Genomic DNA, 13,136 nt, shown 5'->3' on the forward strand with positions numbered 1-13,136 from the left:
CAAATAATAACACAGTGAAGTTCCGTTCTTTTGTCTTTAAACATGTTACGTCTTTACAAAATGTCATCAACTCCAATTTAAGCATTGTGTCAGACATTATGATCATAACGGCTGAAGGAAGATAACATCTAGGCAACTTTTTCTTTATCTATCTATCTATCTATCTATCTATCTATCTATCTATCTATCTATCTATCTATCTATCTAATCTTTTAAGTAGTCTCCATGCTGAGGCTCCAATACAGGGCTTGAACTCATGACTCTCAGATCAAGACCTGAGCAGAGATCAAGAATTGGATGTTTAACTGACTGAACTACTCAGGAGCCCCTATTTTTTTTTTTTTTAAGTTTATTTATCTTGAGGCAGAGGGCATGAGAGAGACAGGGACAGAGAGAAAGAGAGAGAGAGAATCCCAAGCAGGTGCCACAATGCCAGCAGCGAGGAGCCTAATGCAGGACTGGAACCCACCAACCATAAGCTCATGACCTGAGTCAAAATCAAGGGTTGGGCACTTAACAGAATGAGCCACTCAGGCACTCCAGATATTATTTTAAAGTAATTTTTACAAGTAACATGGGGTTAAGAGATCAAGTCACATGCCCCTCCAACTGAGCCAGCTAGGTGCCTCTGCATTTAGATTTAAAACTTTTCAAAAAAAATTAATAAATGAAACTTTTCCCTCAACACAAAAAAGCCATTTCCTAAATTTGGACTCATATCCAAATTAACTCTTGTCATTTAAAAAGACTCACTGATGCTATAAATAAATCACTACGTGTAATATTAGTATTTGTGCTTTTATCAGCTACAATACAAAATATAACATGACTTAACTTCTTGTCCCATTTATTCCTAGTAGTCTATTCACTGTTAGTAAGAGTATTTGCAATTGTACTTATGTATGCAAATACTTAGTCTAGGTGGACACATTTTTGCTGAATCCAAACTCAACATTAAAAAAAAAGATTTGATACACATGTAATATTTTTTCTTAAAAATATGTAACTGCTCATTAACCAATTCAGATGAAATTGCTGAATCATTACATTGTACACCTGAAACTAATATTAACACTATATGGTTAACTACACTGGAATTAAAAGAAAAGAAAAAAAATCTCTCTATATAACTGTTCTTCATAGCATGAAGAAACAAATCTTAAAATTTCAGTTCTCCCTGTCCCTCCCAATTTCTCCACCAGGTTATCTTTCCCATTACCCATCATATTACTTCGGATGGTTCCACAATACTACATGTATGGACTGAATTATGTCCCTCCCTAAATTTATATGTTAAAGCCCCAATACCCAATGTGGCTGTATTGGGAGACAAGGCCCTTAGTGAGGTAATTAGTGTTAAATGATATCAAGGGGTGCCTGGGTGGCTCAGTCAGTTAAGCAGCCGACTTAGGCTCAGATCATGATCTTGCGGTTCATGAGTTCGAGCCCCACGTCAGGCTCTGTGCTGACAGCTCAGAGCCTGGAGCCTGCTTTGGATTCTGTGTCTCCCTCTCTCTCTGCCCCTCCCCTGCTCATGCTCTGTCTCTCAAAAATAAATAAATGTTAAAAAAAATTTTTAAAACGGGGCTCCTGGGTGGCTCAGTAGGTTAAGTGTCCGACTTTGGCTCAGGTCATGATCTCACGGTTTGTGGGTTTGAGCCCCGCATCAGGCTCTGTGCTGACAGCTAGCTCAGAGCCTGGAGCCTGTTTCTGATTCTGTGTCTCCCTCTCTCTCTGACCCTCCCCTGCTCATGCTGTCTCTCTCTCATAAATAAATAAAACATTTTTTAAAAAAGTTAAAAAAAAATAAATGATACAAAAAAGTTGGAGCCCGAATCCAAGAGGGCTGGTGCCTTTGTAAGAAACAGGAAACACTAGATCACTCTCTCACTGCATGTACAAAGAGACGAGGCCATGCGACGACACAGAAAGAAGGCAGCCATCTGTAAGCCAGGCAGGAAGCCCTCAGCAGCAACTGAGTCAGCTGGTACCTCAATGTGGGACTTCTAGCCTCCAAAACTGTGAGAAAATAAATGTTTGCTGTTTAAGCCACCAAGCCTGATATTTTGTTACGGAAGACAGGGCAGACTAATATACTACACTAAGTTATATTACTTTGGCATGTTGAATTTAAGCTTCATTCATATCAGATACCATGTTACTAATGGCTATAAGACAGTCATCCATAGCTTACTTTACCTATTATAACTGTAGGAATATTCTTCATTGCTGAAAACAAGGAGCCTCTCCCATTTTCCTTTCTCTTCTTTTGTTTTTGTATTATTTGATAGACACATGAATAAAATATTTTTTTCAGTTTCTATCATAAGAAAGAAAAATATAAGTACCAGGCTAAGCTACAGACTTTAAGCCCAATTTTAGGGGACAGAAGAATGGACTAAGATAATCAAAGAATGAGAATTCTAAGGAGGGTCAACCATTATTCAGATACAGGCCATTGATGATAGGCAAAAATGCTGCTGCATAGTTACCAACTCTTCTAGTTTCCAATTTTAAACGTTCACAGCAAATTCAAATTTAAAAAAAAAAAAAAAGGACACACGTGAAAACATGTTCCCACAAAAATCTGTACATGAATGTTCACAGTAGCATTATTCATTAACAGCCAAGAAGTAGAAGCAAGTCAAATGCCCATCAACTAATGACTAAATTAACAAATGTGGTATATCTTTTCAAGGAAATATTATTCATAATAAAGAATGAAGTGCTGATAACATGTTACAATGAGGGTAAACCCTGAAAGTGAAAGAAGCAGCAGCTTTGCCACGTAAAAGCAGCCAGACACGAAAGGTCCTACACGGTATGATTCCATTTATATGAAATGTTCAAAATAGGCAAATTCACAGAGACAGAAAGTAGATTAGTGGCTTCCAGGGGTTAGGGGAAGATAAAAAATGGCAAGTGACTGCTTAATTAAGGTTACAAGGTTTCTTTATGAGGCGATGGAAATGTTCTATAATCAGATGGTAGTTATGGTTGCAAAACATTGTGAATATACTAAAAACCACTGAATGGTACATTTTACAATGGTGACTTTACATTAATCAGAAACAAAACAAAAACAAAGTGGAACTGGACAAACCAAAATAAGCATGTTTTCAGACCATTCAGACTTGCATGCTGCCACTCTACAATCTTTATTCTCTCTTACAGATTCTCAAACGATATTCTTTACCCATTTTACATAAAGGTAGAATGTATGACTGCAAAATTTAACAAAAGGAAAAGATTTTTCCAATTAGCAGAAAAAAACTAAAATAAAGGTTAGGATTTTCTTCAACTTTGTTTTTCCCCATAAAAGTTCCTTTTTAATTTTTCCATCCCTTCTATATTAGAATACAGTATCTAACATGGAGTGAAAATATAGATTCAACTTCATGGCATCCTGTAAGCAGCAGCTAGGTAGTATACCACCTAACAAAATATCCTAGGTCTTAAACAGAGAAGGGCTAAAGTTACACCTAACACTTGCTTTACAATCTATCACAGTCTGAGAATAGCAGTCAACAAGTACTGAAGAGCTTCAAGCTCTTACAGTAGTATGACAACCCTAATGTGAGTGGGGGAAAAAACAGTATTTAAATAAATGCCAGCAGAACTCAGAAAAAGGATCAAGATTAGGAAATTCCAGATGGCCCTGAAGAATAACCAGAAGTTCCACAGTGGAGGAATAGTATCTCAGGGAGATAAGAGCATGACAAGACAGCGGGAATGCCCCAGACATCAGGAGAAAATAAAGGCATCTAGATGATCTCAAACCAGTGATCCTGTAAGGAAATAGTAGGAGACAACGGCAGAAAATAGTTTGAGGCCAGACTGTGAGATTCTGAATGGCACTTTAAGAAATTCAGACTTTTTCAAAGGCAATTTTAATTATACTTAAAGTAAAAAACCAACTTATTTAATTAGTGAATGTTTTACAACATATTATGCCATTTTTGTATCTTTTTTCTGCCTGCTTTTATATGTAATGAATTTCTTCTTGGCATTTATATAAAAAAATTTTTTCCTAAAGTTAAAAACAAAGCATGGCAATTGAACTAACAAAGAAAAATCTACTTTAGTTGTAAGAGTAAGAGTAGCTGTTTTATTCTTTCTTCATTTCCTGTTTATTCTTCCTCTCTGATGTCTGATTTCCAAATATCCCTGCTCTCCCTCCCCTCCTTGCTCAAAGGCAATGTTTGTTTATATCTAAAAGTAATAAAAATGACAAGCCCAGAATCCCACTTCTTTGGACTTGGCTGGAACCAAATATAATCATACCTGAGAGGACAGAGTAAGAGATATGGCTTTGGGGGCTGAATAAAATTGTCTACCACAAATTATATGTTAGCGCAGCATCAAAAGTACAGGGTCTCTGGAGAAAAACCGAAGACTGCCCAGGTGTGAAAACTGAGTGTGCCACTAACAGGCTGTGTGACCCTGGGAAAGTCACTCAAACCTCTCATCTCACTTCTCTCATCTGAAAACAACAACAACAAAATACTAATGTCCTACCTAACAGAGTGGTTGCGAAGATTGTATTATGACTTACCATATGTAAACCACTGAGAACAGTACTTGCCACGTGGGCAATGGTATGGGTCATCTATTTTATCCACTTTAGTGTAAGCTGCACGAAGACAAAGATTTCAGTCTTTGTCTACTAAAATGGTTTTTGGAACACAGGTATACAGTAAGTATTTCTTAAATGAGTAAGAAACATTTTGCTTTTAGAGTAAGATAAACAGAAGAGACTATTTAAAAGAGAAAGGAGAAAAAAATTTATTTTTTGAGAGACAGAGAGAGACAGAACGTGAGTGTGGGAGGGGCAGAGAGAGAGGGAGACACAGAATCCAAAGCAGGCTCCAGACTCTGGGCAGTCAGCACAGAGCCCAATGCAGGGCGGCTCGAACCCATGAACCACGAGATCATGACCTGAGCCAAAGTCGGACACTTAACCGATGGAGCCACCCAGGCACCCCTCCTGCTCTGCTTTTTTAAGAGATGTCCTCCCCCACAGACTCTCTCTTCCACTGAGTTGAGTGTTATCATTGTGCTTTCTCTTTCTTTTTTTTAACGGTTATTTATTTTTGAGAGAGAGAGAAAGACAGAGTACGAGCTGGGGAGGGGCAGAGAGAGAGGGAGACACAGAATCCAAAGCAGGCTCCAAGTTCCAAGCTTTCAGCACAGAGCCTGATGGAGCTCGAACTCACAAACTGCAAAATCATGACCTGAGCCGAAGTCAGATGCTTAATGAACTGAGCCACCCAGGCACCCCTCATTGTGCTTTCTCTTAACTGCTGAGTGTCATAACATCAGCATTCACTAAGGAGTATCTTCAGAAACAGCTTTTTGAAAGACTTTGTTGTATTTAGACAAATACAAGGTTAGGAGGAAACTATCTCTATAACTTGGCTCTTCCAAGTGTGGTCCTTTGACAAGCATCATCATCATCATCACCTAGGTCTCCTTGTTAATTAACATGGCAAATCAGCAGCCTCACAAAAGATCAACTTAATCAGTGTCTGCACTATAAGAAGATCACCAGGTAAACAGCATGTCTATTAATATTTGAGAAGTATAGCCCTGGATCACTCTAGTTAAAGAGTATAGGTGATACAAAGACCAGGGTTCAAATCTAGACTCTGTCATTTTATTATCTATAGTACTGAGGGGAAGTTTATAAACTTCCTAATTCCCTCAACTCTAAAATTGAAATAATTCGATGTAGTAGTAGTAGTAGTAGTAATGTCAAGGAGCTGCTATGATGATGAAATGAAAATGCAGATACAGTATTTTGTGGGCTGCACTGTAACATGACTAGTGGGAATGTAAAATGGTGCAGCACCTGTAAAACACAGTATGGCAGATCCTCAAGCTACCATATGATCCAGCAATTCCACTTCTAGGTATGTACCCAAGAGAAGTGAAAGCAGGGACTCGAACAGATATTTGTACACCTGTGTTTGTAGCAGCACCATTCACAACAGCCAAAAGGTGGAAGAATCCCAACTGTCCACAGACAGACGAATAAACAAAATGTGACACACATATGCAGTGGATTATTATTTAGCCTATCATTATGCTCAGTGAAATTAACCAGTCACAAATGAACAAATATTCTATTACGTCTTGAACGGAAGATTCCTAGAGTTAGGCAAACTCAGAAAGCAGAATAGTGGATGCCAGGGGCTAAGGGAGAGGGGTTAACGGGTACAGAGGTTCAGATGGGCAGGATGACTCTGGAGACAGATGGCGGTGACAGACACCCAACAAGGTGAATGTACTTAAAGCCAGAGGAGTGTACACTTAAAATATGTGGTTAAAATGAAAAATTCTATGTTAGACTCATTTTACTCCAAGGATAAAAAAGAGTTCACTAAGTATCTTTGCATTCATTCTTAAGTTAGTAAAAATGTTTTGATGATCTGACCAATTTGTATTTAAATTTTTTGAACACTCAGTATAAAGAGGATAGTACTCAATGGATTTTCGTTTCTTATTTTTCATGAAAGGAAAGAAAAATCAACCTCCTACAGGAAGACTTGAACTTTGCAAACTGAGAGAATTCTAATTAATACAGTTAGAAATAGGAGAAGAAGAAGAGAGAAGAAATTACAAAACAAAGCAAAACAAAACACACAAAAAAAACCTTGTTTAGGCGCTTCTTCCTCCTTTTTGGTCTCCTCATCCTCGAAGCTGGGGCTGTCCCGGGAGGAGCTGTCCTGTTGGCTAGAGGTTTTCAGTAGCACAGGATCGATCTGTGCTTTCAGGAGGGCAAGAGTCTCAGCCAACTCGTTTCGATTTCTAAATAAGGGAAAAAACAAAACAGCACAAAAATCTCAATTCTGTTCTAAAGAGCTTTCAGAATAATACCTATTATGAATTAAAATTTAAAAAAAAAATGAAAAGAGCACAATCAAGAACATCCAAAACACTGGCCCACCTCATCTTAATTAACCTTGAATTTAAGTACTAGGAATGAATGTATACTAAAATATACTATTCTGCAAAAAGGAAGGAATCTATGCCCTATTGATTAAAATGGCAATGCAAATCTCTTTGACTGAAAAGAACAGTAGGAACAAAATTAAAAATCAAAATCTGGTAATTTCTAAAAGTCCTATGCAATGTCAAATTTCCCCAAAAAGGCATTTTTTTTAAAACAAAATGATTCAAGTTCTTGATTCATTTGTAATTAAGAACCCTTTTCTTTCTACAGAGAGAATAATATTTGATACTGTTACAACATTACAATCCAGGTCTTTCTGAGTAATTGTAGCAAAGTGAGCTCTTACAACACAGTTCAAAAACTGAAGAATTTAGGAAACTGAATGTTGTTCTGTCAATTATAGTTTGCGACTACAAGAAGAGAATTCAATTTCAATAAAAAAAAGAAAATACAAGAAAAACCCTGGGGCACCTGGGTGGCACAGTCGGTTGAGCATTTGACTTTAGCTCAGGTCATAATCCCACAGTTCATGAGTTCAAGCCCCATATCTGGCTCGCTGCTGTCAGCACAGAGCCCATGTCAGATCCTCTGTCCCCCTCTTTGGCCCTCCTCCACTTGTGCTCTCTCAAAAATAAACATTTTTTTAAAATACAAGAAAACCCCAAATAAGTAAGATTTAACCTATCAATTCTCTATTTTTACTATCCAGACCAGAACTATGTGACAGGTGATTGATTTAAATGCCATTTATAGACAAGAAAACTCACTTGGGTATTTCTCCTCTTCAGATAAAGCAATGTGTAACAGTGAAGAGAAAAATGAAATCCTAGACTAAGAGTTGGAAAAGTCAGTTCTAGATCTGTCACTGAGTTAATTAATCAACACGATCTTTCCATCAGTGTTGTCAAAGCAATGTGTATACATCTCTAATCCTATATGGTTCGTATTCAGAGGAAATTATTTCTGTTCTTCTCTGTCATGCCATACATGTCTTCTATCCTCCCGTCCCCTTCCACCTCCATCCCAGCTTAACTCTGATAGCTGGGACACCGACTTATGAAGCAGGCTCTTCAGGAAATATTTAATGAAGGAACAGAATCCCTGTTCCTAACCTAGATGACTACTGTGCCTCTGGACAAGTCATGGGTCTTCACTAGGTCTCAACTTCCTTATCTACAGAATAAAAGACAGGATTCACTCAAATATTATTAAAATAGCCTCCCAAGGAAAGTAATATAATTGCCACTGATGGGCATATTAAAATTTTGTCATTGTATATGGTAATGAACACACAAGTTTATATATATTATCGTATATGGGAATGAATCACAGGTTACTACATTACAAATAAAATGAAGTTCTAGAATTATAAATTATTTAATAGTAGGAAGTCAGAATAAGATGCTCTTTCAGAATGCTGGCACTGCCTCCACATTATAAAAATTAACTCAGAGGGAATTTAGAGATAAAACTTAGAGATATTAAATAAATTTATTTTTGGCAAAGTTCACATTTCCTAACTTTATTGCACTAGCCTGCTTCTAACCTAAGACTCTATCCACTTAATGTTATTACTTCTCTTAGCACACAGAGAATTCCACATGTAAAAAGTACCTCAATCTTCTTATTTTTTGAAGTCATGCTGGGAACTGAATATATTAAGTTGTTTACTGTATCCATTTTAAAAAGCATCCAAACATAAGAACCAATACTACAACAAAATCCCTGTCAATTATTTGACAAAACAAAAAAAAATGTAGCACAAAAATTCAACAAAGAACTCCATAAAAAGCTTTTAATTTAATTACTGTGTTAAAATGCAAGCCTAATGTAGTCATAATTATACGAAAACAGACAACTATCCATCTTTGGAGTTCTCCTATTTTGACCAAAAAATGAAATTTAGTATGCTAAATCATTTTTCTTTTTTTTTTTTTTTTTTTTTTTAAATTTTTTTTTAATGTTTTTATTTATTTCTAGGAGAGAGAGAGAGACAGTGTGAGCAGGGGAGGGTCAGAGAGAGAGGGAGTCACAGACTGAAACAGGCTCCAGGCTCCGAGCTGGCAGTCAGCACAGAGCCCGACGCGGGGCCCGAACCCACGAACCGCGAGATCATGACCTAAGCGAAAGTCGGACGCTTAACCGACTAAGCCACCCAGGCGCCCCATGCTAAATCATTTTTCAAAAAATCCCAAATTTGAGGATGCCTGGGTGGCTCAGTCAGTTGAACATCCCAATTCTTGATTTTGGGTCAGGTCATGATCTTACAGTCGTGGGACAGGAGTCCTGCCATCAGGCTCCTTGCTGAGCATGAAGCCTGCTTGGGATTCTCTCTCTCCCTCTTTGGCCCCTCACCGGCTCACATGTGTGCCTGCACTCTCTCTCTCAAAATAAATAAGCATTTGAAAAAAATAAAAAATGAAAAAAAAATCCTAAATTTTGAGCTAGTCAGAGGGAAATTTTATAAATCATCATACATTCAAATTATACCCAAAATTCTTACCACTATCTCCAGGAAATCGTGGAATAGACCATGGGTGCTACCAATAATTAAGTGCTTCTGTTTTCCTGCCCTCCATTGCTTGTTTTTCTCTAAAACACGTTTTGACTCAAGTGTATTAGATATAACCCTACAGGAGTGCCTGGGTTGCTCAGCTGGCTGAGAGTCAGTGGCTCAGGTAACGCTCTCATGGTTTAGTGGAGTTTGAGCCCAGCATTAGGCTTGCTGTTGTCAGGAGGAAGCCTGCTTCTGATCCTCTGTCTCCCAATCATTCTGCCCCTTCCCTGCCAGAGCTCACTCTCTTTTTCTCTCTCTCTCAAAAATAAATAAAATACGAGACTAAAAAAAAGATATATCCCTCCAAAATACCGTGCTCTCTTAGGATGTCAGGTTTGCATTTCTGTTTTCTTAGCCTGGAATGTGCTCCCCAGAGTTAACCCCAACTATTCTTTCAAAGACAAACATAGAATGAATAAACAAATGTGGTATATCCATGCAAGGCAATACTATTTAGCCATAAAAAGGAGCACAGTAATGATTCTAACTATATAAATGAACCCTGAAACCATTATGCTCTCTGAAAGAAGCCAGACACAATGGCCACATATTGTATGATTCTATATATGTGAAATGTCTGGAATAGGCAAATGATAGAAACTGAACTAGACTGGCAGCTGCCACGGGCTGGGTAAAGGGAGAATGGTGAGTAAAACTGCTAATGTGCATGATATGCAGTACAGGGTTGCTTCATGGAGTGGGGAAAATGTCCTGGAGTTTGAAAGCAGTGATGGCTGCACAACTTTGTGAATATACTAAAAACCACTGAAACTGTATTAAAAACAAAAATGATGGTGGCTTGGACAAACACATAGTAAAGAGGGAATGAGGAATGATCAAACACTGGATACATTTTGCACAGATAGCTGACAGAGTGGATGTGAAGTGAGAGAAAAAGACAAGTCAAGACTGTACCCCAAAGTTTTAGCTCCAAACAGTTGAAAGGATATGGCTGCTATTAACTGAGATGGGACAAAAATGTTGAGAGGGAAAGGTTAGAAGCTCAGATTAACAGGCAGATTGACTAATTTTTACTTAACAGACTTAAACTCTCATGTTTTACTACCTGTACCTTAAGTTAATTTTAAGACTTAGTGAAATGGAGCATATCATCCTAATTATTATATAGTGAAAAATGATTTTTCCTAGTAGTCTAAGTCTAAGATTTGCTCAGAGTTAGAATTAGTGTTAGGGATTAAACCTTTAAGAAGCAATTGAGCTGGTAGTACAGTACAATAGAAACTAAAAACAAAAACAAAAAACAAAAAAGACAAAACAAAACAAAGCCAAGCATAAGCATCATCTTCTGCCAAGTATGGGTTAGGTACCTGGTTCCTAAAGAGCACACCAGAATGATCTCCATCACAGATCATGTTTATGACCCTATATTATCATTTACTATTTCCCTGTGTCTTTCTCCCACGATTTGGGACTCCTTAAGAAACTACATCATGTCTTGGCATTTCCAGGGCAGTGCACAGTGTGACTATAGCAACTCTGTAAATATACATAACATATGACTACAGGGCTCACCAATAACATTCTTTTTTTTTTTTTTCCATCTGATTGCAAATTAATGAGGTGACAAAATAGGCAAGATGAAGGAGTGTGACAGTATTTCTTACGGGGGACCAAGAAAGGAAGGTATTAATGAGTACTCTCAACAGCAGTAGTATTAATAACAGAACTTAACATTAGTTGAGTGATTACTGTGTTCCGGGCACTACTCTAAGCACTTTACATAAGCTAGTTCATATAATGCCAATATAACCTGATTATATAGGTACTGTTATTACCCCCATTTTATAGATGAAGAAAGAGAGGACATTGCAGAGAGGTACAGTAATCAGCCGAAGGCCACAGTTAGTACGGATTAAAGGCAGGACTGAATTATAGTCTGACTTCAGAGACCATCTTCTCAATCACTGTGCTATACTAGTAACATATGGTTTACAAATGTCTTTGACAGAGTCTATAATTCTGGGTACAAGAAAACAACACCCTGTTTAGAATTCAGGTTTCTGAAAATGACTGTCAAACTCTTACAATTCTTAAAGCATTTTTATTGTATAATTTACATACTTTGAAATGAAAAGATCTTAAATGTTCAGTTAATCAGTTTTGACATTTTGGTTGCTTTCAAGTTTTGGCAAGTATGAATAAAGCTGCTATAAACATTTGTGTGCAGGTTTTTATGTGGACATAACTCTAACTCCTTTGGGCAAATACCAAGGAGTATGACTGCTGGATCATATGGTGTTTAGTTTTCTAAGAAACCATCAACTGTTTTCCAAAGTGGCTATGCCATTTTGCATTTCCACCAGCAATGGCTGAGAGTTCCTGTTGCTCCACATCCTTGTCAGCATTTGGTGTTGTCAGTGTTCTGGATTTTGGCCAGCCTAACAGGCCTATTGTAGTATCTCATCATAATTTACATTTTACTGATGACATATGATGTGGACCACTTTTCATGTGTATTATCTGTACAAATATATGTGTGTATTTGCCATCCATCTGTATATCCTTGTTGCAAAGGTGTCTGTTAAGGTCTTTGGTCCATTTTCTTTAAAATTTTTTTAAATGTTTGAATTTTATTTTTGACAGAGAGTATGAGCAGGGGAGGGGCACAGAGAGAGGGAGATACAGAATTTGAAGCAGGCTCCAGGCTCTGAGCTGTGAGCACATTGCCTGACGCAGGGCTAGAATTCACAGACCACAAGGTTATGACCTGAGCCAAAGTCAGATGCTTTAACGACTAGGCCTCCCAGGTGCCCCATCTTTGGTCCATTTTTAAATCAGGTTGCTTTCTTATTGTTGAGTTTTAAGAGTTCTTTATATATTTTGTATAATAGGCCTTTATCAAATACATCTTTGGTAAATATTTTCTCCCAGTCTGTGGCCTAGCTCCTTATTATATTGACAATGCCTTCCCAGAATGGAAAACTTTAAGTATAATGAAGCCCAGCTTGTATCAATTCTTTCTTTCATGGATTATACCTTTGGGGTTGTACCAAAAAAGTTATCACCAAACCCGAAACTGTCTAGATCTGCTTCTATGTTATCTTCTAGGACATTTATAGTTTTGCATTTTATATGGAGATCTGTAATTCACTTTGAGTTTTTCTTAAGGGTATAAGATTTGTGTCTAGATTCAGTGTTTTACATATGGATGTCCATTTTTTTCAGCATCATTATCTTTTCTCCACTGTATTGCCTTTGCTCCTTTATCAAAGATCAATTGACTATATTCATATAGGTTTATTTCAGAGCCTCCTATTCTGTTCCATTATATATTTGTCTTAGTCTTTTTTTTTTTTAAGTAATCTCTACAAACAATGTGGGGTTCAAACTCATGACACCGAGATGAAGAATCATATACTCCACCAACTGAGCCAGCCAGTCACCCCTATTTTTGTCTGTTCTTTCATCAATATCACACTGTCTTAATTACTGTAGCTTTATAGTAAGTCATGAAGTTGGGTAGTGTCCGTCTTCTAATTTTGTTTTTCTTCAATATTGTTATGCCTATTCTGGGTTTCTTGCCTCTCCATATAAACTTCATCTTATTTTAGAAACACAGAGAGAGAGAGAGGGAGGGAGAGAGAGAGGCGCGCAGAGGGAGAG

General features: G+C 37.5%; 1 protein-coding gene across 2 annotated transcripts in view; it reads right to left on the minus strand.

Moving 5' to 3' along the window:
• Positions 1-13,136, minus strand: part of RSF1 (remodeling and spacing factor 1) — a 159,425-nt gene that overhangs the window by 60,832 nt on the left and 85,457 nt on the right. For both annotated transcript variants that reach the window (XM_039228712.1, XM_039228711.1), the window contains exon 5: positions 6,656-6,810. In XM_039228712.1, the coding sequence (XP_039084643.1) occupies positions 6,656-6,810 (155 nt within the window). The remainder of the gene's footprint in view (positions 1-6,655; positions 6,811-13,136) is intronic.

This window comes from Hyaena hyaena, unplaced genomic scaffold (genome assembly GCF_003009895.1).
Source record: "Hyaena hyaena isolate Hyena2069 unplaced genomic scaffold, ASM300989v1 scaffold_34, whole genome shotgun sequence".
Lineage (NCBI taxonomy): Eukaryota > Metazoa > Chordata > Mammalia > Carnivora > Hyaenidae > Hyaena > Hyaena hyaena.